The sequence below is a fragment of the Puntigrus tetrazona genome, chromosome 6 (assembly GCF_018831695.1).
Source record: "Puntigrus tetrazona isolate hp1 chromosome 6, ASM1883169v1, whole genome shotgun sequence".
NCBI lineage: Eukaryota > Metazoa > Chordata > Actinopteri > Cypriniformes > Cyprinidae > Puntigrus > Puntigrus tetrazona.
Window position 1 is genome coordinate 1,372,124 of NC_056704.1, and position 25,354 is coordinate 1,397,477.

The 25,354-nt window shown below is 37.5% G+C and overlaps 1 protein-coding gene across 15 annotated transcripts in view; it reads left to right on the forward strand.

The window, feature by feature from the left end:
• The window catches only part of ptprfa (protein tyrosine phosphatase receptor type Fa), a 172,969-nt gene that overhangs the window by 100,741 nt on the left and 46,874 nt on the right, over positions 1–25,354 (forward strand). For 6 of the 15 annotated variants that reach the window (XM_043241099.1, XM_043241101.1, XM_043241106.1 and 3 more), the window contains 7 exons: positions 91–102; positions 6,227–6,496; positions 10,000–10,581; positions 11,278–11,411; positions 11,945–12,089; positions 15,846–16,151; positions 21,801–21,994. In XM_043241099.1, the coding sequence (XP_043097034.1) occupies positions 91–102; positions 6,227–6,496; positions 10,000–10,581; positions 11,278–11,411; positions 11,945–12,089; positions 15,846–16,151; positions 21,801–21,994 (1,643 nt within the window). The remainder of the gene's footprint in view (positions 1–90; positions 103–6,226; positions 6,497–9,999; positions 10,582–11,277; positions 11,412–11,944; positions 12,090–15,845; positions 16,152–21,800; positions 21,995–25,354) is intronic. The other 9 variants (XM_043241114.1, XM_043241115.1, XM_043241111.1 and 6 more) reach the window with 3 other exon arrangements.

A 25,354-nucleotide genomic window follows, 5' to 3' on the forward strand; every position in this document is an offset into this window, starting at 1 on the left:
CCTCCTCCTCCTCCTCTCTTCTCTTTTGTTTCCCTTGCTCCATCATCATTGCACCCTGCCATCCAAAATCAATCCACTCCTCACTCTCAGACCAGCGGGAAGGTGCGTTCTTTTCACTATCTCTCCTCCTGCGCAGAGGGTCGGCCGGTGGACGGGAGGCGGCGTGCGTCCCCTGCTGTTGTGTGCCAGTCTCTCTGAAGCTCTGCTCTACCTGAATCTCTCACATCCTCCCCTTCCACATGCATGCTGCTGCTGCTACCTCGCATTTCAGCCTGGCCCTTTTCTTCATGTTGCATGTGTCAGAACTCTGGATGTTTTGTTGTTAGCAGACATTTGTAGTTTTGTTGGGGGTGTAAAGAGCCCTAAAGCAACTTCAGGGATCTTTTAGGCTGTTTTCATACTTTTGATTGCTCGGTCTTAACCTGATATTGATGCATTGTGTTTTTTGGCTCCAAACTATGGTGCACTTAAAATAGAAAACCAATGTTTTTTCCTCCAAAAATACATTCATACCTGTTGCAAATTAGCACAAAATAATAATAAGATCTGGTTCTTGTTTTTTAAAATCTACACTTCTGATTTGATGTTCATATTATTTCATTTCTTGATTTCTTTTACATTATTTGGCGTTGAACCTCAGGAACAACGTCTATTTTATGAAAAAAAAAAATTAAGCTTGTTGCCAAGGCAACATTTCTCATTTTTATTTAGTTTTAAGTTTATATACTAAAATAGCAAAAATATATATATTAAAAGAAATAAAATTGTGTTGATATATTTACAAAAAGTGAACAAAATTAGAAAATATATAAAGAAAATAATATATTTAACTAAAATTAAAATGGAAACTGATTCAAAATATTAATAAAATAAATGTATGCTATCTCAATTAAATAAAAGGAACACATTTTAACAAAAAAAAAAACAGAATTACACTTGCATTCATCTGTTGGTTTTATCGGAAAAGATGGCAAGCATGTGAAGTGTGAAAACACCCTTGGACTCCTTAGGATTTTAGCCAGTTATTTTGTTTGTCTGAAGTGTTTTTACGTACTTGTTTACAGAAGTTCTTGCGTGCATGCTCATGTTTTAAGGAGGTTTTTTGTGCAGCGTAGTCTGGTCTTGTTTGTGTAAACAGAGGACAGCAGCATCATTCTTTCTTAATGAACAGGCCGATTTGCTGTTGTTCAGAGCCTGAACTCAGAGGTCAGAGAACAAACAGACGAATCCACCCTTAGCTTAGCGGATCAGACCTGTTTATATACCAGTTCAAATTTCAAAGATGGCAGCAATCCCCTGTCTGCTCTGCTCTGCTTCTTCTTCAGAGGGCCTGTTCTGTGAACTGCCAGAAAGCCTTTTGAGCTCTCAAGTATTTAAGCTGGCTAAAGCAGCTTTCATTGTTTGTTTTGGAATCAGCCATTTGGTGAGGACTTCCGACGTGGAGAACAATACAAACAGACAGAAAATATGATGGCGGAAAGCAAAAGAGGTTTTCGTCCCAGCGTTGTTTGTTTAAAAGAGCGTCATTATCCTACCAAAAACACGGAGCGGTTAAACCCGGGCATCTGTTCTTCATATAGGAGGAAGACAAAGTTCTCTTCATGTCACATTATCACAGAAACAAGCTGTTTCAGTTGGACAAGAACATCGAATGACATTGACAAATTAGCTGTTTCCCTTTGAAGTGTGAAAGCACGAGGAAAATAGAAATAACTTACTGTCAAAGAAAAACCAGGACTAACACAATACACTGAACAATTTGTTTCCAGTTTATACACGTTTTACAGCTGAATGCCAGATAGATAGATAGATAGATAGATAGATAGATAGATAGATAGATAGTGCTTCAAAAGTCATTAACATTTAGTCATTTAGCAGATGCTTTTATCCAAAGCAACTTACAAATGAGGAGAATGGAAGCAATCAAAATCAACAAAGGAGCAATGATATACAAGTCTCAGTTAGAATAATGCAGTGCACTTATAGGCCCATCTGAAGAATATATAATGTAACATCTAGAACTTTCAAATAACCACGGCAGAGGTTCTTGATAAGGGGTTCTGGTTGGGTTAACATGACCCAGGTTTCTGGCAGTCGTTTCTAGGTCACTCTGATCTCTGTGCTGATCATCTCTTCGGGTCTTCATGTCTTAATGCATAATTCACTTTCTGTGGCCTCGGGCAAGATATCTGCAGTGCTGTTGTTCTGCAGGCTCTCTCATTGGCACCTGCAGAGCACAAATGAGACATTTCAACATGAATAATCCCTGTAGTCTTAGTTCTCACTTCCCTTGTCTATTATAGAGAACATCCACGCACATCTGCTGAGGAAGTTTTTTTTTTTTGGCATATGTGTCAATATTAAATGAATTATTTCCTACCTTAAATATTTCCTACCGGCCAGGAATTAAACTACATCATTTCTTTTGTAACAATAAAAAAATGTTTTGCTTATTTGTGTAACAGAGGTGCCAGAGGTGAGCAGGTCCATTTTCAGGGCTTTGTTAAGAGACACGGTCAAACAAAAAGGCAGGGCCAGACAACGGCAAACAGGTGTGGCACAGGCAAAACACAAGAATAGTCCAGGAAACAAGCTAGGGTTAATCCCAATGGGGTATAAACAATGTTCAAAATGAGAAGAGAGCAAAGAGCAAAGAGGCAAATCCAGTGACCAAATAGAGATCACAACACAGGGAAAACAGGACTAGGCAATGACACGGGGCTAAATCAATTACTGAGGATACCAACACTGTGGGCAAGGAACAGGGAACACACAAACAATGGTAAACAAACACCAAGACAAGAGCACGTTGTGACAATTTGTAGCAAAGAAGAATATATTTAAGTTATTTTGTTTGTTTGTATTTAGATATATCTTTATTTCAGAAGTTCTTGAAGAAGACACCTATATGTACTGCGTCATAGATAAATTCTAAATGCTACATTTTCCAGTTGTTAGAAGATAAGCACAGTTTTTGGTTTTTGTAGATGCAACCTTATATCAATGAGGGACAAACTATAGTATGTTGTAGTTTCACTCTTTCTTGGCATATTCTTCTTGGACCCTGAGTTCACGTTTCTCTTTTGGCTTGTTCGGTATACGTTTAGGACCTTTATGTGAGTTGGTTGAATCTGTAAAGCACGGCTTTGATGCTGATTAGAGACTGATTCTCCAATAATCCACCTCAGATGAGAAGATTTACAGAGAGTTGGCACTGCAGAAGACGGTTCAAATGTAGTGTCCATCCCTGACAGCAGAAACATCGGCAGGATCAGGAGTTTGCTTGTTGTGGAATCCCTCTCTGATCACAGCTTTTTTCGGAGAGTTATCCAACCATGTTTTTTTCTATTGATCAGACGAAGCTGAAATTGGATTCTTTGTACTGTTTTGTACATTCTTTGATGCATTTGTTTGGATTGTTTTTTCATTTATTGGTGTATTTTTCTTTTAGTCCGTAGGTCACACATGCATGCTCTGTTGACTATTGCCTATGTGTGCTTTTTTGGCTTCATGCTTGCACGGCCATTGATGTGTTTGGGATTGTGTCCATGTGCATGTGTGTATGAAATCACTTGTGCATTGAATAAAGCTAGCTACCTGCAATCACCTCCCCTTCAAAACCTCCTGTCTCTCTCTCTCTTTCCTTGCGCTCTCTTTCTCTCTTCAGATTGCATGCGTGCATGCATGCATATGTTTGACTGCATGTCTAACTGCAAGCTTTCATTGCTCTTTTAACACTCCCAGCAATATTCTCACGAGATCAGTGACTAAGTCAACTCAGCCCATTCTCTAACCTCTCCACGGCCACTGGCATGGCTCACATCGCTCACGCCGGTCGGTTTTACTAGCCAGCAGAGACTTCTCAAACTTTCTTAATAACCTCTAACTGAGTGAAACTCTTGCCATCATGTCGTGATCATCCCTCATGTCCATGGGTAACATCATCCTCTCTATGTACAGTGACTAACGTGGATTAATGTGACGTCTCTCTTACACTCTTACACCTGCAGGCATTCCTGCCCAACTAACAAATTTAACTCAATCCCAAAAGTCCAAACTCTGAGCTTATCTCTCAGAGATGATGATCAGTCCGTCAGCCTTTGGCCACGGACAGTACAGATCACACGCCATAAGCACAATTTGCTCAGTGTTTACCTGACTTGAATCGATGTATTTCGCAATAAATACAGATTTACTGGGTCTGAAACTCAGCAATATGTTCAAATGACAAAAACTGAGTTTAAAGTTATGTGTAATAACACAGCCAAACTAACCACTGTTTTTGCCTTAATTAGTTACTATTGTTTGTCATTTACTTTTTTTGTACCGCATTGCATTGCATTGCATAAAGAAGCTTGTAATACATGCAAATAACCCTAATCTTAAACCTAACCACACATGTAGTTAATTAATATTACATGGTACTCAAATGTATAATTTTGTATAAAAGTGTAGCCCTATATTTTAGTGTGTTTGTTACATTGCAGTTTAAATACTGAGTGATATTGATGAATTGTACTTTACAGTTAGGCATAGGATGAAAATTTGCTTTAGGGAGGAGGGTCAGTTGTGAATAATTATGCATTTTTTTTGTTATTACTGTAGTAAGCATATGTAACATGGACGCTGTAAAATGAAATGTTACCAACCTTACCTACTGTAATAATTCAGAAAGTGGCAACTGTGCCCAAAAAAGCATGTATACTGGGAAAAAGAGAGATGAATGATTATTGTTGGAGTTTGGGCTCTACTTGCCAGAAACTGCATTCAAGTCAAATAAATACTGAGCATTTGTTATCCCTCAGCCACATACTTTCCTCATTTATCCGCAATCATTTCCTGTGTGAGGAAATGAGCAGGTAATGACAAGGAAATGAACAGGTAATGTTCAGATTTAGAAGTGAGTTGGAGACTCTGAGAAGTGAGACTTGTTTATCCGTGAAATATAGGCAAATGTCTGGCCGCAGAGCTCCCTGTTAAACTCAGCTGCCATCTGAAAACAATTCCACTTTATATAAGGAGAGACATTATAAAAGATCAGTTTATTAGCGGGCTCTCCATGGACACTCTCAGAAGGCTGTTTACCCGTGAAGTCTACAGAAAATGCTCCTCGTTATGGGTAGATCTGCAGATGTGTTTGCTGTGTGTTCGGTGGGCAGAATGGTTTGGCTTTGGCTTCACACTAAATAAATGTGTCTGAGAAGATAACGCTCTCAAATTCTAGCTCAAACTCTTCTCGATCTAAATCAGATGTGTTTCTTTGCAAAAAAAAGTTTACACCGTTCCTTCTAAATGTTGCCATGCCATAATTTAACTAAGGCATATGAAAATAGTTTTTACCAGTAAAGAAAATCCAAAATGGACATAATATTTGCATACATAAATGGGTTAAATAGATCTGACAGTCTTATTGGGGCCTGAAAGCATAATGTATTTTTAATTAGCAATCATGCAAGAGGTGGTGAAAATCTTTATAAATGAATTCTGTGGAAATTCTGTGAAATCTGAGCTTTCAGAGTCTGAATGTCCCCGTTTATATCTATGAAATGATAAAGGAAATGTGCATTGCACTGCTAAGCTATCAGTCACAGTGATGAGAAAGTCTAAAGTTCAAATCTGAGACGTGACATTCACCTGTCCGCTGTCTCTTTGAGGTCCTGAGCGTCTGTCAGCCCAAGATAGTGTGACAGAGACCTGAAAGGTAGAAAAAAGCTCAGCACGCCTCAGTGCTACTGGACTAAAGCTTAAGAAATAATTTTATGACCACCTTGATTGACATCCCTCTTCTTCTGCATCTTTACTATATGTTTGTAATGCAAGCAGAGTTTATTTAGTGATGTAATGGTGAATAGCTTTCGAGCGCTATGGCAGAAACTGAATTTAATGTGACAATAAGGAGACTCGACTGTAGAGACAAAAAAAGCCTTGAGACATATTTACTGTCAGACTCTTATATGGTGAATGTTTAGTATATAAAGGCTCTCAGCTCTGTTCCCTTGATTTAGCTTGGCATTTGTCTGTTCAGATTAATCATTAAAATATCTTAAATATCTATCTATCTATCTAGAGCTAATTCATATATCAGATCCATTACAGTATATTTACGATACAGCCGCTCAAATACAGCCCTAAATGTCATTGGTGTATAGCCAGAGCCATTCCTGAAGCATATTCTCTGCTCTCTTGTATCTGTGTTCTTATAACATCATCTGCGCTCCTTTAACAGTCCGGCGGGTTCCGCCACGTTTCTCAATCCCGCCTACCAATCACGAGGTGATGCCGGGTGGCAGCGTGAACCTCACCTGCGTGGCAGTGGGCGCTCCAATGCCCTATGTGAAGTGGATGAAGGGAGAACAGGAGCTCACCAAAGAGGAGGAGATGCCCATTGGCCGGAATGTGCTGGAGCTCATCAACATCCGGCAGTCGGCTAACTACACCTGCGTGGCTATATCCTCTCTGGGCATGATTGACACCACGGCTCAGATCACCGTCAAAGGTAGGAGATCCTACAGATAAGTCACTCAAGAAAAATATTCAATAGCCAGGTTTAAATATGATTAAAGTTGTTAATTTGGGTCATAAGAAGAGGGCTCATCAAAGCCGCATTTATTTGATCTAAAATATAGGGAAAAAAATGAACATTGTATAATATTAATACAAGTTAAATATAATATCAGCATAAAAATGAAGTTTATTCTTACCATGCAAAGCTGAATTTTCAGCATTATTACTTCAGTCTTCAGTTTCAGAAGCATTCAATCTTATTCGTATTAATATTAATATTGTACTTTGCTTAATGCTGCTTAATATTTTGTGCGTACTGTGTAATGTTAAATAGCATTGGTTTGAAATAGAGTCATTTTGTAATTCAATAAATGTCTTTAACGATTGATTTAATGCGTCCTTGCTAAATGAAAGTTAATGTTTCTTTAAATTTTTTAATTTGCTGGCAGAAAACAATATTTTTCTGAATCAGTTATGCATACCGCACTTGCATACATAGAAAGAAGAAATGGATTGGAATACACGATTACTTGAACTTTTCAAAATTCGTAAAAGTAATGAAGTATGCGTGGTTACATTAATTTAAACAAATAAATAGCTTTTCTTAATCTTTGTCCCCAGGTGATTCATACAGCTAGCTCTGATATCAGTTGTGTATTTAAATTCGCTGATTATCTGTGATTATCTAGATGGTAATAAACAAAGCTGCTCTAATCAGATTGGAGGCTGGGCCTAGAAACGCTGAGAGCGAAATCTCATCAATAACACACTCATGGGGATTCCCACCGACCCAGACAGACAGCGCATGCAATCACCTCATCAATGTTTCATCAGAGCTGAAATGTGACGAGGAGATCTCTCTCCTCCTTTTTTCCGCCTTGACAGAGAGAACAGAATCTCTGAGCTCCAAATCATCATTAAGGATTATTTTTAGGGCTGTAGCGCAATAATGAATCCATTCGAAACATTTAATTGTCCCAAATTTATCATGTTAAACGCTTGCTTGAAAGAGCGCGCTCTCTCTATTGCTGTTCTGTGAAATCTAGAAAGAGGCTGCACTGCGCCGTTGTTGCATATACAAGGCTTTAAAGATTTAAACAATAAAAGGATGCTAAAACACTGAAGACCAGAATATCATACAACCCTAGTAAGCACAACTCACTCTAAACAATGTAGAACACAACAGCAACTACACAGTGTTTCTAAACCACACTTCAGCTACAGCATCAACCTGGCAACCCCACAGTATCCGTACTATAAGTACTTGCAATTAAATAATATTTCATTTTAAATTACTCAGACAACAGCAGTTTCTTCATTTATTTTATGATTGTTTACATTGTCACTCACACAATATCGATGAATAATGTATCATTTATTGAGAATCAATGTATATTTAACTATAATACAGGGATTCATAAAATTTTGTCAGCCTGGTACCTCAGAGATTTAAAGGTAATAATTAACAGTGTTCATGGTTTTCTGACGTAGCTAAGGGTCACATGACAAACGAGTAAACAAATAAAATACTTAAACTTTAAATAAATATATCAGAGTCTCATCTCTCATTCCCTTTATGAGCGAGTTTAAAAGTCCCTTCTTTAGTATTATAGTTATAGTTATTTTAAAATGATTTATTTTAATAAATATCAACTTTTTATTAAACTTTGGGAAACCTTGACATGCTGTTTAATGAACTTCATCTTCATAATAACAGTCAATGCAATATATTCTCTTTCTCTTTGTATGTTGTGTTAATATGGTACAAGATTATCTTTTTAAATCTATTCGATAAACAAACTTCTTCAAAAGTAATCTAAACGTCATCAAAAAGTAGTCAGGTTATCTTACCTAAAATATGTAATGTAATGGATTACTATATCGACTAAACAATTTTTCTCATGTAACTTATAACCAGAAACACACTGCGATTTGTAAATATCTACCCAACTCTGTACTGTATAGGTTTGTAAATGTGCACTGCTCTGAGCTCTTCATTAGTCAGTGAATCAGCAAACGTTTACTGGTGCATCAAGGGAGGTGTTTAAAATAAAGAATTAAGTGCAGGAGTCCAAGAGAATTTCAGCTCAATTCTGGCAAACAGAGTGGAGTTATAATATTAGCATCGATTAAAGCATGGTGAGTGTATCTGGCATTACAGCGGGCTTTTCTCACTGCCGTTTTCTGTCAAGCATTATCATGTTAGCCGAGGTTAATATCATGTGTTTTGGGATTTCTTGGCCTATAGCAGCTGTGGCTGTTTAAGCTTCCTAAAGCAGCGCACGGCCACAGGCTACACTGGATTTTTCTATCCTTTTCCACACTGCCGCTGCTTATTCAAGCTGATCTGTTTGGATTCTGACAGCTGTCCAATCGCATATAGCACAAAAGTTGTTTAGAGTCGATTTCAGAAGCTATTTGATGACAATGCAGGCATTTTTCTTCCCGCCTGTGGAAATAGGGTGAGCTGATTGAACTCGTCTGATACAGACACAGGATAATCATAACAGCAGTGTTTAACACAACACATTCTGCTGCTTACATGTCAAATGCCAGATCATTAGCATGCATCTAACCTGAGAAATGTCACAGATCTATTTGCATTTTCAGAACATGCGCTTTAGTAGCAAATACATTTCAAACACCTTTTTCATGTCGAGGATCTTAAAATAAGCAGGCCATGTGGCAACATACCCAAAAATATGTCTGCGTGGTTTGTTTTTGTCTGTTATCTAACATCTAAACCAGTGTTATTTTAGCATTATTGCCAAGGCAACGTTTCTTAATTCTTATCTACTTTTTTAAAAGATTTTACTTTAGTGAAAAAAACGTTTTAGTCTTATTTAATACACTAAATTGAACGTGTATTATTATTCTATAAAGCCTTTACAGTTTTTAATTGTCTTTGCTGTCTAGGAGCTGTTGATCTCTGGAGCTATTATGAAAATTTTTTGAACCAAAACACAAAAATCAATCAACCGATCATTTAGCTCTGAAAACACTCACATTAAGCATTATACGACGACTGGCTATGATTAAAGTGCGTTCTTTGTTGTGTAATATTTTTGCATTGATATATATCTGCTTGCTCTGGGATGGTGATTGGATTTTGACCACCATAATTGCTCAAACTGAGAAATATTTACATTTTTAAGTAATTCATTTAAAGTCCTTGAAATTAATTGACAGCACGCTGAGTTTTAAATAGGAATGTCATTGAAAATGAATCTGGGGGCAAATACTACTGCTAAATAAACCAAATGATGTGTTTCTGTTGTGTTTTAGATATAATTGAGTCTAATTGGCTGTTAAAATGAAGCGCACTGAGCTGTACCGCTGTCAATACACAATAATTAATGAAAGAAAACACATCACACTGTTCTTTTTGGGTCATTTTAGATGTTCATGTTCATGCAGACTTGCCAATATTACTATTATTCTTTTCGCAATCCTAATTGTCAGGGAACTAAGTGCCTTTGTTCCTATTGCATCCAGCTCTGCCCCGTCCTCCGACCTCTCTGATCGTCACAGAAACCACCGCCACCAGTGTGACTCTAACATGGGATTCTGGTAACCCCGAACCCGTGTCCTACTATGTGATTCAGTACCGGGCCAAAGTCTCAGACAACGGCTTCCAGGAAGTGGACGGAGTAGCCTCCACCCGCTACAGCATCGGTGGCTTGAGCCCGTATTCTGAGTATGAATTCCGTGTCATGGCGGTCAATAACATCGGCCGCGGGCCACCCAGCGGGATGGTGGAGACCCGCACCAGCGAACAGGCGCCCTCTTCTCCTCCGCTGCGCGTTCAGGCTCGGATGCTGAGCGCCACGACCATGCTGGTGCAGTGGGAACCTCCGGAGGAGCCCAACGGACAGATACGAGGATATCGAGTGTACTACACGTCCGAAATGCACTTCCCGCTCAGCACGTGGCAGAAACACAACACAGAGGACAGTAGCCTGACCACTATCTCCGGCCTGGTACCTGACATCACGTACGGCCTCCGTGTGCTGGCGTTCACCTCTGTAGGAGACGGGCCGCCCTCGGACATACTGCAGGTTAAAACACAGCAAGGAGGTGAGAAATGTGCAATAGAAGCACATTTTATGTCAATATCAGTGCTATTTTAGTATTAGTTATACACTATTTAGGTTTAATTTAGCAATATCAACTGTGTTGTAGTTATAAAAACTTTTATTTGTTTTTTTATTTTGATTAATAATAATAATAAAAATAATTATTGTTGTTACAAGTGTATATTTATTTATTTATTTAATTAATTCTTAAAAATCTACATTTGATATATGCTGTTTGGGCATCAGAATCAGTGCCATTTTAGTATTTATATACCCTTATAGTTTTTGTTAAAATTATTAAATTACCCTTTATCATTACATTTTTATTTATTAAATTTATTTTATTAAATTTTATTTTATTATTATTTCGCTTCTAATTTAATAGCAAATAATAATAAAATTTTTAATTCTTCATTTAATTTTTGTAATTTGTGCTTTAATAATTTTTTTATTAGTATTTGTTTTTTTTACTGTTGAGATTTAAATATATTTCATTTTTATTTTCCAGCTTTGAGTTAATAATTTTAGTGCTTCAACTTAAACTTTAACTTTGATTAATTTATTAATTTTATATATATATATATATATATATATATATATACATTGCAAAAATAAAGACATTACAAAGGATGACTTAAAAGTCAATGCAACATGTAACTTTAGTGTATAGTAAGACAAACTCTATCTCTGACTGCAGTGCCTGCACAGCCCACTGGTTTTGAAGCAGAGGCAGAGCTCGACACCCGGATCATGCTGTCATGGTTGTGGCCCGTTCAGGATCAGATCACCAAATATGAGCTCACATACTGGGAGGCCGACTCTGACAACAAGGTAACAACTAAGAGCACTGAATCTCAACTATATAAATCTCAACTATATAAATAAATATTTATTTTTATTTTAAAATTGTATTAGCTTTATTTAACTTTTATTATTAAATTTTATCAATATATGTATAGAGAGAGAGACAGAGATTGAATTTATATTTATTTAGGTTTTAGTTTGGTCATTTCAGTACTTTAAGTTAATACTTGCTTAGTTGCCAGGACAAAATTAAATTTTTCTTGAAATATATATATATATATATATATATATATATATATATATATATATATATATATATATATATATATATATATATATATATATATATATATATATTACTTATATTTTTTTAAATATATACTTTTTAAGTAAAGGGTTTTATTTTTTCAACTGAAAATTGTACAAAGTATTACATACAAACAATTTCACATATATGTATGCAATATGCACTTATACACTATCAAGTATGTAGTATACTAATGCATTGACAACAGCCTATGTGTGCGACTCACTCTCTCTTTGTCTTTTATCTGTCACAGCACCATGTCATCTTTAACCCAGCTGGTTCGTTTGCTGTTGAAAGCCTGAAGCCAGACACACTGTACAAGTTTACTCTAGCCGCACGCTCTGAGATGGGACTCGGGGTGTACACACAGGCCATAGAGGCCCGGACAGCCCAGTCCAGTAAGTGCCAGCTGGTCCACTAACTCAAACTATGACCATTTCTTAGCAGCTCAATACCAGTCTAGTCATTCGCCGGAAGATTGTTAATGAGGTACGTTAGCTTTTCATGTTTTTTGTGAACCATACTGCACCATATCACTCATTTAAATATGAAACATTTAGTGCGAGTGTTTACAAATAAAATGCAAATATTTGACCATCAAAATTTGCAACATTGGTATATAGCATGCATGATTATTTTCAACTCAAGGCATTACAAGTGGTTTCAGTGGAAAAAAGGTGTAGATTAAGATATCTCTATATAGTGTTATCTATCTGGCCATATCTCCGTACAGAGGACCCAGAGCAGCACTGGTGTCTGTTTCATACACAGCACTTCAGCTGCATCACACCCAGGAGTTCTGGTTTGTGGTTCAGGGTCCGTGTAGAGCTGCAGTGACCGTGGAGTGTGCCACGCGCTGATTGTGTGTGTTCTCAGTGGCGTCACAATGACGCAGTCAGCACGGCTTAATCTCTGTCCTCATCTTCCTCCGGCTCCAGAGATATGGACTAAAGCTGAGATATTTATGACAGCTCCTCCGACGGATCTCCTGCTATTCAGAGCTATTTGTTAGACGTGTCAGCTTTGAGAGGTTTGATCTAAGCCGCGGCTGGGTTCCCATAGAAACACTGCCTTTTTTTTTTACTTCTCCAAGTCCGTCTTTTTTGTCCTAGCGTCTCTGAGTCACTGTCCTCAAAGACCTGAGACACCAAAATCCTTCTGTCTTTCTGTCTATGTAATTCTGGGCTAGATCCTACATAAGCAGCTACCATATAAGGGAACATGTTAACCCAACTTTAACAGTAGGGACTCATTTTGAAACACTTCACATAGGCTTCACAATGCATATTAATATTGCCTCTAGTTGTAAATCCAAAAGTGCACAATAAATAAAGTTATTGTCTTCCAAAATGAATAAGTGATTCCATGCAATCTAAACGAGTCGATAGTAATTTGAATCCCACATAATCCCCATCTATGTACATTGGCCGGCCGCAAACACAGATGCAGTTAAATCTAACATTTCTGAGTATTAATCATCTTTTAACCCTGTTTGTCATGTTTCAAAATTGGAGAAATGTACCTATGACTCCTATACTTGATGTTTTTGCTTAAAACGCAGCAAAAGAACATCGGGAACGCTTTAAAGTGGCAATGAAACAGAAATAGTAATATCGCAACTTCTGAAGAAGTGGCTACTGATTCTTAAAAAGCTAAATAAATAAGGCGGAGCTTTTGTCCGTCAGAAAGTGATTGGATCATTGTCGTTTGCTAACGGCAGCTTAGAAAAATATTGATGCGCAAAGGTAAATTAATAAACAACACAATGTCCCATTAAAAATAAAAATGGTCCATTCTTATTCAATAGTCAGTTAAAAAAATCTCCTTGTTTCAAGGACATGAAAAACAGCATTTTTAAAGGGAATAAATCATCCAGAAATAAAAATCGATTCAATTAATTTTCATTTTTGAATGATTTATTCCTGTAAAATCCTGTCTAGGTAGGCAGCTCACTAGCTTTGACCTTTCCCACCTCTTTATAGCTTTCTCTCACCGTTAATGTACCTTTCCTCTCACTTCATTCTCTCTTATTACCATCTGCTCCATTTCGTGTTGTCTTTTATATCTTTTCATAGCTTTTCTCTCATTTTTTTTCTCCTCCTCGGTGACCGGTTTCTCTCTCCTCTATATTTTGTTTCTTCACTTTTCTCTTTTGCTCATGTATTTCATTCACACTTTCCTCTGCTGCAGGTGACAAATACACTTGCTCTCTTTTTTTTCCCCTCACACTTCATTGTATCTCATAACCGTGTGCTCGTTTTCTCATTTGCCTGTATTTTTTTCTTTTTCTCACTTTTTTTTCCTATCAACTCCCACATGAATTTCAGACGTGTCCAGTGTCTCTCGTCTCCGTGTCTCCCTGTTTAATCTTGTTTTCTCACCCATTTCTTTCACCTTTTCCCACACTTTCTTATACTTTGTCTTTTCTCTCTTCATTTCCTCTCATGATTTCCTCACTCCACAGGTGTCAACCATTATATTCTCCACTCACAAATATGTTTCTTGTGCTTTTGTGTGGAGTCTTATTTTAGTTTTTTTCCTCGGAAGCCATTTTCTGCCTGCTCTGCTCAACAAAAAACAGGGGTGATATGGTTATCACTTTTTCATACTGCTGCCGCACACATACGGTACGCCATCGTTGTTCAGAAAAGCCAATATGCTGCTTCTTCAGTCAGAATCAAGTGTTCCAGAGAGCCATGTAATAATCCTACTGTATATTGTTCTAGTTTGCCGTGTTCTCAGGACGGGACAGACAGGAGCAGTGGGCTTTTCTGTTATTTAAAAATAAATCAATAGAGCATCTCAGACACTAGACAGGCCATCAATCACATCAATTACATGTCTAGCCAAAGACAGCATGTCAGACAGAATGTATCTGCATCCTCTGTCATACTTACACAGATACAGAGTAGAAGTGAGCCATCAATCTCTGCTTTCACCACAAGACACAATATTTAGACCACAGTATTCTTTGGGCTTTTTTTTTTTAAATCGTGCAGTATTCGCTCTTATAGAGAAAGGTGCCAAAGAGTGTTTTAAATCTTGACGACGAAGCAGAAACTTTCAAAGTGCAGTTTTTTTTATTTTTTATTTTTTTATTTAATTTTTTTTATAAAAGTATATCGTGTGGTTTGGGAGTGATTCTCAGTTGTGGGTACTTAAACGGGTTCCAGACTTTGTTCAATTTGGAGCGGCACAAAATAGATGATTTGTTATTAATCTCATGTTTTATTTAGTTTTCAAAAAAATCTAGATTTTTTGCAAGTCTTTAAGAGTTTAAGATCACTGCTATAACACCCCAGTAAGGCTTCACCTTTCATTTTCTAACAGACATACACTATACAAATTTGGGGTCGGTAAGACGTTTTTGAAAGAAGTCTTTTCTGCTCACCAAGGCTGCAATTATTTGATTAAAATACAGTAAAAACTGTAGAATCGTCAAATATTATTAGTTTAAATCAACTGTTTTCTATTGTGGTGCATTTTAAAACGCCATTCATTCTGTTGATGCAAAGACACATTTTCTGCATCATTACTCCGGTCTTGATGATCTTTCAGAAATCATTGTAACATGCTGATTTGCTGTTTAAGAAACATTTCTGATTGTTTACAACGCTTGATTCACAATTTTGTGGAAACCAGAATACATTTTGATTAAAAAGAGCATTTACTTTCACCATAGATCACTTTAAAGCATTCCTGCTGAGTGAAATTAGTACTTTCTTTACCAAAAAAAACACCTTACTGACTCCAATCCTTTGAAGAGTATCCTTCAAATCAAAGGATGATTGAATATATTTGGAATCCTCCAAAATGAGTTTTCATGGTGCATGTTTGTAAATATTTCTATGTGTTTTTGTGTTTGCTTACTATATTTGCCAGCTCAAGAACCCTGGGATTTAAAGTTTTTTAGTCTTTATTTTTAAGTTCTGCAAAGAACCTTTATGTTCTTTGCTAGCCGGTTGCATAAACTTGCAAACAAGTTAGTCAATCAACTCAAAGTCGATTACATAAAAAGGTATACTGATCTAAATTGAATCTGAATTGAAATGTAAGACTGATTACCTCTTGGCAAACTGCTAGTTAGACTAGTCACACAGAGGTTAAGTTTATGCAACAGGTCCCAGCTCATGTGTTCCTGCACCCCTTTCCAGCCCCGTCCGCCCCCCCACAGGAAGTGCACCTGATCAGTCTCAGCTCCACCAGCATCAAGGTGAGTTGGGCGGCTCCACCTGCCGCCAGTCGCCATGGCAACATCGTCAGGTACTCTCTGGCCTATCAGGCGGTGTCAGGCGAGGACCAGCAGCGCCACGAGGTCAAGGACATCCCCGCGGATGTGTCCAGCTACGTGCTGGAGGGGCTGGAGAAGTGGACGGAGTACGTGGTGTGGGTCAAAGCACACACAGACGTGGGTCCAGGCCCGGAGAGCACCAGCACCCGCATCAGAACCAAAGAGGATGGTAATGCTCGGCTCATGGGTGCTCCAGATCTGCTCTCCGCACCTTCTAACTCACCAGCACTAACTCCTCGCTCCGGGTTTCCTGACCGAACGGCATGAAGTGCGATTCTCTCTCTTTCCTCTGTCACGCTGGAGTTTATGCCTGCTGTTCCTCACTCTTCTGTTATTAATGTGCGGCTGTGGTGCAGCAGACACAGGAAGCGAGAGAGCAGGAGCCCGTCTCTATAGTGAAGTGAAAGTTCAGGACAGCGCCGGTGTTTTGTTCCGTGAGTCAGTTTTCGCCGTGCGATGAAAAGGTTCAGAATGAGTGGGTGAACGGAGAGTTTCAGTGGGGTTCACGCAGCACATTGAGACGCTCCCACACACCAACACAGACCTTTATTTAGAGGAGGTTCTTATAGATGTAGCTAAAACAAGTATTACTATTACTGTTACCCATAGTTAATGTCAAATGGCTAGGAAAAATTCCACAGACTTACACAAGGCTGCATTTTAAACAAAATACAGTAAAAAGATCAATATTTTAAGATCTTATTACAATTAAAAACAACTCTTTTTGTATTGTAATATGTCATTTACCGCTGTGGTTTTTCAGCATCATTACTCCAACATCATACATGACATTTCTGATTATTAGTAATGTTAAAAGCAGTCGTGCTGCATAGATTTTTCATCTTGCATACATTTTGTGTCACTACATTGTCTTTGCCCTTGCTGAGTAAAACTAGTCATTTCTTTTAAAAAATGTGCGAAATCATAGTGAACCCAAATTTTAAATGGTAGTGTACATTGAAGGGCAAACCAGACTCATATTTAGAATAGAATATGACAAGATTAGATTTGGGCCAGTGAGTATCCACTTAGCAACTTCCCTGAACACTGTGACAGCCGCTTAGTAATGCCCATGACATCCTAGCATCTTAGCAGTGAGTTTTGCATGAGCAAACAGCACTCACACGAAATGTAAAAATGTAGTTACATCATACTCTGAGAGTGTGTGCACGAGTGTGTGTCTGTCCATATGTGGAGCTTGTTTAATGCCGCATGTTTCTGTCTCCACTGGGCTCAGCGGTTCGATTGACAGGTGAAAGCCGGAAGTACTTGTCCCTTGTCTGTTAATCCTGTCAATCAAACGGCACACTCACTTTCTTATATCCCATCTGCCCTCTTCTCTCTTTGTACTTCTCTTTTTCCTGGAGGCAGGTTTTTTTCTTTGGAGTGTTCGCTACCAGTGCTATCTCTCTCCCTTAAGCAAGAGCTGCTTTTTTTGTTTCATTTTAACCTATCGCACGCAGCCCTGGTAAAATCAGCCCTTTCTCATTGATTCTTTTAATATTTCCCAGAACACATAATTGCATAATGTGATACAGGATAATTCAAAAATAAATAGCGGTCGTTATTAATATTAGAACTGTAATAGAATTAATCAGTCTAATCGCATTATTCTTTATTTAGAACATAGATGTTTTTATTCAGCGAGGATGCATTAAATTAATCAATAAATATATTTATGTTAAAACTGATTAAATGCATTTTTGTTCTTTTGAACTATTATAAAAATGCATCCACAGAAATAGGAAGCAGAACTGGTGATAATAATCAGTATATTAGAATGATTTTTTAAGGATCATGTGACACTGAAGCCTGGAGTAGAGATGCTGAAAATTCAGCTTTGATCAAAGGAATAAAGTTACTTTACATTGTAATAATATTTCACAACATCACTGTATTCTTAGATCAAATACCTGCAGCCTTGGTGAGCAGAAGAGGCTTAACTGAAGAGACTTAACTTCAACCTAAACTGTTGAATGCTGGAGTGATGTGATGCTGATATACACTTACCAGAGTGTTCTGGGCATATTCTGGTCTATAGATATGATTTGAATCTTTCCTGCAATATAAGTCTGTGGAATAGTTTACCATCTGCAGAGCAAAAACTGTGAGACTGATTGCTTAAAATAGTAATAGTATATTTTATGAAAGGCCATATTGAACCAAGCATGAGCAATAGCAATAGTGTTACTAAGCTTAGCCAGGAATAAAACTCTGAACGAAAGATTGATTCAGGCCTTGGGGCCTGTTTTAAAGTTGATGCACTAAACTTGGAAGCTGCTGAACTTTATACACGTTGTTCAGTTTCATTTCAGCTTCTATTGGAGGGTTATTAATCAGGCCAAAATGAGATAAATCAAGCTATTGAGTTTTCTCTTGCATATTCTGGCGAGAATAATGCGCTGCGGTGGCTGATAAGGCTTTAACGGCGCTGACTGAAAGTGAAAAAGCGAGGCTGCAGGTGCAGCCATTGATAAATTAGCTGTGCTTTTTATCTGTAAACTTTTTCATCGGTTCTTCTTACCTTTTCCGCCCATTCAGAGAAGCTCGGTGACATCCATATTCATCAAGCAGAACTGCTGCGACGAGATCCTTCGTTAGCGAATCCCAGACAGAACATAGCATTTCTTACATTTCTCAACCTCTTAACTTGTGTATTCTCATAAATCAAAGCGCACGCTGTGGTTTGAGGCGATCCGGGCCTGAAAGTTTAGTCACCGCATTTATGAACGTCTCTTACGCAGGAAAACAAAGTGCTGGGATGCCGGGTTTGAGCAAGGTCACAACACACAGGATCTGAATACAAGCTGTGTTTCTTATGAGACTGCCTTGTGTGTGGACGCGGCATATTCGAAGCTTGTGATTAGATGCGTGAAGCAGGTCTCAGTAGACCATGTCCTGTTTTCACACTTCCTGCATGAGCCCGGGAGGAGAACCCTTAGGGGCCGTACGCCGTTCTCAGGTGATCTCTGATCTTTATCATATTTGCGGATCCTGCCAGCACAAGTGTAATTCAAATCCCTGCGATATTGCCTTCATGCCTGGAACTCTGGGTAATGTGCTTTAAGAGCTGGAGTGGCATGAAGTGGCTGTGAGCCGCGGGAGCAGTGTGAGGCCGCCCCCTCCAGTTGGTACGGTTTCCATGGAGACGTGTGGTTAGAGCGAGTGAAAGTTGAGAGAGCGTGAGACGGCGGAGTCGGACGTCAGTACGGAGCCGGAAGATTTGAGAAGCGAAGTCTGCGCTTTCATCCCTCAAAGGAATGCTACGCGCTCGATGCCAGTTAAGCTCTATCGACAGCACTTGTGACATAACATCGATTACCACAGAAAATACATTTTACTTCTTAAATGTTTTGTTTTGTTTTGAGAGCATGATTAATGCACTCTCAGGAAAAAGTACAAAGCTTTCACCGCAGGTCAACAAGGTACATGCGCTAAAATTGTGTTGTATTTATCCATGAATAGAACATATGAGCAGCTTAAAGGTTCACATTAGCACTTTAAAAGTTCATATTTGGACATAGAATATCACAAGATTGGACAAGTTTGTGCATAAAAATAAATAAATAAAATTATATATATATATATATATATATATATATATATATATATATATTTTAAAAAAAAATATGTTCCTTTACGTTTAGAATTTTTTGTAATTATATAATTTATAATATATATATATATATATATATATATATATATATATATATATATATATATATATAAAAAAAAATTTTGCAATTAATTGTTCCACTTAAAAGATATATTAAAATAATGTGAATTCTAATTAATATATTATGAATATAACTATATTAATTTGAATTAAATGTAAATTGGGTTTAATATGGATGGAAATTTGTATTTTAGAATTATAAAAGGCAGGTTTATTCATTGGTAAATAAGTTGTTGTGATTATGAAATGTAATTGTAATGTTGCTTGTTTATAATAATTATTTTAATTAAAAAGTGAATCCTTTCAATATATTTTTGCTCTGTAAATGTTTGAAAATAATCAGCCTTTAAATATTATCTTTGACTATGGGGTTGCTTAAAATAAACATTTGAGAATCACTGATCTACATAATCATATCAAGGAAAATAACTGACAATTTGTGTCATAATTATGCAGGCCTAATTAAAATATAAAGAGTTCCAAAAGAGCAATGGCAGGAGTTGAACATAAAAGTATGAGTGTGATATAATGGATTACTCACCTTGTCCACATAAAGCCAGATGCAGTTTTTCAACAGTGTCATGAATGCAAAAGCAAAGTTTCACATGAAACGAATGATTCATTAAGCTCTCAACCCCTGCAACGCTGGCCTAGTTAACTCCGTTGTAAGTTCAAGTTTTTTCCCCAAATCTGTGTGTCTGTGGTAATTGACATTATGCTGCAAACCGAGCTGAACTTGTATTAAACCTGCACAAACATGCTGTTAAAATTGATTGTGTCAATGCTTTCGTTCCAGCTCGGGTCACACATCTGCAGAGGAGCGCTATAGTTTTGTTTATCTGTTTTCAGGCATCGACTTTTTTCTCGTCTGAAGGTCAAGGCTGAATTCCAGCCAGCGCCAAGCACATTTATACAGTTAAATGACTCCAATTAAGCGCAGCCTATTTTGCTGACGTTCAGCTCTTGAGCCTCCATAGATCTTCTCTCTGAGCTGTTACTTCTGGGATGGGAGAGGCTGTTCTCTATCTGGTTATTAATCTCTTAATGCTGCGCTTTTTAACCTTCACTCCTGTCTTCCCTCCCTTCACTGCCTCCTCTATTGACTATCAATTGACTGTCATTAACATCTACTGAACTGCTCCTCTTCTGCACTCAAGTCGGATCTGTATTCAGCCCAAACTCCAGGGGGAGCTGAGCTGGCCAGGAGCTTTTAATGTGGGTTTGGTGAAGACTGTCTCCCAGGCTCTGAGTCCAACACATTTACGCTTGTCAAATGCATGTCAAAAGGATAGTTCACCCTTCTTCGTTTTATCGCCCTTATGCTGTTTTAAAGCGATGTGACATATATATTTACACTGGTTGTTTTCCACGCAGTTAAGGTTTATGGTAACCGCCAGCTGTCAAGCCCTAAAACTGACTGAAATAAACTTAAAAAGATGGTATTATTTAATGAGAGCTTTTATGAGGCTTTTTTTTCCGGAGTCTGTATATGTTAATGAAGTTTTGGCACGACACAAGGGTGAGCAACCTCTTTCATTAAAAAGTTAATTAAATTAAATAAATAACAGCTTACCTACTTTGTTCTATTTATATATATATTATTTTAAATTATTATTACATTTATTATTATTACATTTTTACTTGACTTTTATCATACATATTATTTCATTATTAATTAATTAATTAATTATTAAACTATATTCATATAAGCTATTTTTAAAAAAATAATGTCTTAAGAGGTCTTGAGGCTGAATCATTATTTTTGGATTAGCAGTCATATTTTTATTAAGCCTGTATTTGCAGGCTTTGTGGATTTGAGAATTGTAATAGCTAAATATTATTAATAATAATAATAAAACATGACGTAAATACATTTTTATTTGTCCTAAACTTGGACTTTTAATATTAACATTTTTAAACCTTAAAAATGGTCAAATATATTGCTAAAATATTATTTTATTAAACAAATACACATGCAGGTTTTTAGATGTCTGAACTGGATTGCGGAGAGTGCATCACAGAAGTAAAAAGTTGCTGAGATGTGTTGGCTGCAGCCTGGGAGCTGGTTTGTACCTCTGGCTGACCTGTATGTGTTGTGAGTGTGTGATGAAGCTCTAAAGGTTTCTTCTCTGCCTCCCACAGTGCCCGGTGCCCCTCCACGCAGGGTTGAGGTGGACAACGTGAACTCCACGGCCCTGCGGGTGTCCTGGAAGCCTCCTCTGCAGCAGAAGCAGCACGGACAGATCCGCGGCTATCAGGTGGTTTACTCACGGCTGGAGAACGGAGAGCCGCGTGGACAGCCCATCATACTGGACGTGGCCCTTCCTGAGGCACAGGTACTCACATACAATCCACCTACTGCTACACACGGGCTGTATTGGTAAAAAAAAAAAAAAAGTGACTTAACCTGACATGATATAAACAGAAAACTGTGCAACCAAGTCACGTTGTAAAGTCACAAAAACTTTGAGATCGACCTTGGTAATTTTACACTTATGTGGTGCCTGTTATATATATCTATCTTTATATGTGTGTGTGTGTGTGTGTGTGTTGTATTTGGGGTTTATGGGGACACAAATATGTTTAATGACATGGGTATGACAGAGGTATTACAATTTAAAGATGGTTTATGAGGACACTGACAATGTCCCCATAATTCAAAAAATGGCAATAGCACAAACCGTTTTTACAAAAACCATTACGCCTATGGAGAGTCCTCTTAAACCTGTGTGTGTGTGTGTGTGTGTGTGTGTAAATGCCTTATAAGTATTTAAAAGCAGTGTTAAATACAAATGAACATTCCACTACTAATTTTCATCATTTAAACTTTAGGTTACTTTAGATTGTCATATAAAGCTGAAAATCATCATTTCTATACATTAATACACATAATAATAAAACAATACATTTTTCTACACGTCTCCTCTCAACATCAACTTTTTTTCCATCAGCTTCTGTATACGTTTGATGAGTAAACTCATCTCGCCGCTTTATACATTTTAAATCAATGCGTTTACGAGATCCGCCACATTTCAAAGTATGCAATTTGATACAAAAAAAGCTAGCGTTATGACAAAAATCTGACAAAAGTGAAGTCAGAGAAGTAGTGTTGAAGAGGTTTATTCATAAGAGTGTAATTCCGGCTTGCGGAGGGATGATCCGAACTCGACGAGTGTTATTCAAATGAAGTTAATATTAATATATATGTATTTGAGAGGAATTGGTATTTGATGAAATGGATCAGGAGCTGTAGTGGTGCTCTAATCCTTGCTGAGTATTCATGGGAGAGAGCGGCGGGCCGTGGAGAGCTGCTGTAGGATTGTTATGCGGCGTTTAGCTTGCAGGAGCACGCAGGTATCTGTGTGTGTGTGTGTGTGTGTGTGTGTGTGTGTGTGTGAGTGACAGGGAATTACACTACATGCATGACTTGCAGCATGCGTGATGCTAAGAGACCTGTGCTTCGTGAATGTCAGAACTCAAAGAACAGAACAGAACAGACGCGAGTCAAACTGCAGGAAAGTTGAGGCGCTGCCTCGTTCCCGTTGGCTGCTCTCGGAGATGCGTTCGCCTCTGAAGGGAGGAGAACATCGTCTGCTGTTCACACGCAGCAGATAAACTGGCACCTCTTTTCCCATTCGTCAGCTGCATTCCTGTCTTATCTGAGTGGAGACGAGGAGTCTTGAGCTAGCTTCTTGCATCTCTGCACATTTGTTTTTATTATCAGATACGCATGTTCACTCATGCAAACTCATTGGTCGTCATACATGGCCATCTATTTGCCATACAAACTTGACACTTTTGCGTAAATACATTTAGACATCAGACACGTGGAGGAAACGTAGTGCATGTGACTAGTAATCTCAATCCCCTTTCAATTTAAAACGACAAACTTATTTTTTCTGGCAAAACTGAATCTAGTAAATTTACAATAGTTGAAATTACTACTACTATTATTATTATTATTATTATTATTATCTTGGAAAAAAGATTTCCAAGTTCTTTCACTTATATAAAAATACTTTTACTTGTATAACCTAACAAATAATGCATTTATTTTTTAAACGTTCAAATGCTTTTATAGACCTTATTGTTTTACTATTCAATCGTAAAATATCTATTATAAAACAATCAATCATTCATATATTCATAGTGATAACCAGTTAAAAACAAGGCTATTAAAAGGCAAATAAATGAATGAAAAACATCCAAAATGAGTATATTATACAAAATAACATCTAAAATAAGTCATCTAAATATCCAAAATCCATAATAACCAAATAAGAAAACAGAAAGAGAAGGTGCTATATTACGAAGGAAACCACAGTTACAGTGAATAGCATTTGATGCATGAGAAAATTACGAATAAATCCAAGATTTATTATTTAGAAAAATATATATAATTGCTTGCATTGTTTCCAAATAAACTGTTAAATTATACAAAGGTGAAGAAATAATCTTTCACTTGCCCAAGTAAGATATAAGTGAGCAAAAGTTTGCATTAAAGACATCATTTGGAAAAGTAAAATCAAAGTAAATCAAAGAAAAGGTACTTTAAGGTGATAAAGTCATCTCAGTTTGAGTCTTTGATTGTATTTTTTTTTGTTCTTGGCATTGTTTAATGAAGGCCAGCTGGACATTAGAATCGATAAGCAGCAGTTTGTTTGCTTGTTCTCTTTTGAGAAGCACCAAACGGAGTGCGTTCGGTTGCCTTTGGGCCACAGGCCACAGGGAGAGAGGAGATGGGATGAGTTTGGGCTGAGAGCGGCTCACTCGTACATCACTTCCACGTGTGATGGATTGAATCTGTGCAGCGTGTGCTGAATCATTTTGAGTGGCCCGTTCTGTCAGTCTCTGAGGCTGATGACTGCTCTCTCACGCCACCCAAGCGTTCGCCTGCGCCCAACTTTATGGCCGCCACGTCCTTGTCTAAAAGATATGAAGTGGCTCTGGGCTGTCCGTCCTGATGAAGTCTGCCCAGCAGTTACACTCCACATGCGTCATTTCTCTTCACCCCCCTAAAAACAGAGTAAAACTGCATCTGCTCTGGAGCTTAGACTCGGTTTTATGACCGGAGTTGGCTTCATGCTGTGTTTGATTGTGTTTAGCACTAATGTGAGTAGTCTCTTTTTATTAGCCGGCCTTTTTGCCTGCTCTCCATTGACTAATTAAAAAAATGAACAGAGTGATGTGAGACTTTAAGACGTCATGGGTATAAACACACAGCTACATAAAGCTCTGATTAGCTGCTGCCTCCCAGGACTTTATGGGAGTTTATATGGCTCTAATATAATCACTGTCCATTCATTTTTAACAAAACGGTTCAGCAATCAGCCCTCATCTTATCGAGAGACATTTCTGGCTGTGTAGGTTGTTGAGGTGGCTAAATGACTGTTTGGAGAGTTATATTAGAGATTTTTCATTTCATTGTGTTGGGCTCAGTGTGGTTAGTGTTAACCAAAACTATTAAAAGTGATAAAGTTACAGTTGTTGTCTATTAAAGATAAATATTTATAATTGAACAAATGTTAAGAGTGACATAAAGAACTAAAACATAATAAAAATATTAAATATACAAATTATATAAATATGAAATTTAATTCACAATGCATACAATTTTACGATTTCATTTAAAATGTAATCGGCAATTAGAAAGAAAAAGCTGAACAAAAAATCATTAAAAAAAATATGAAAGGTTT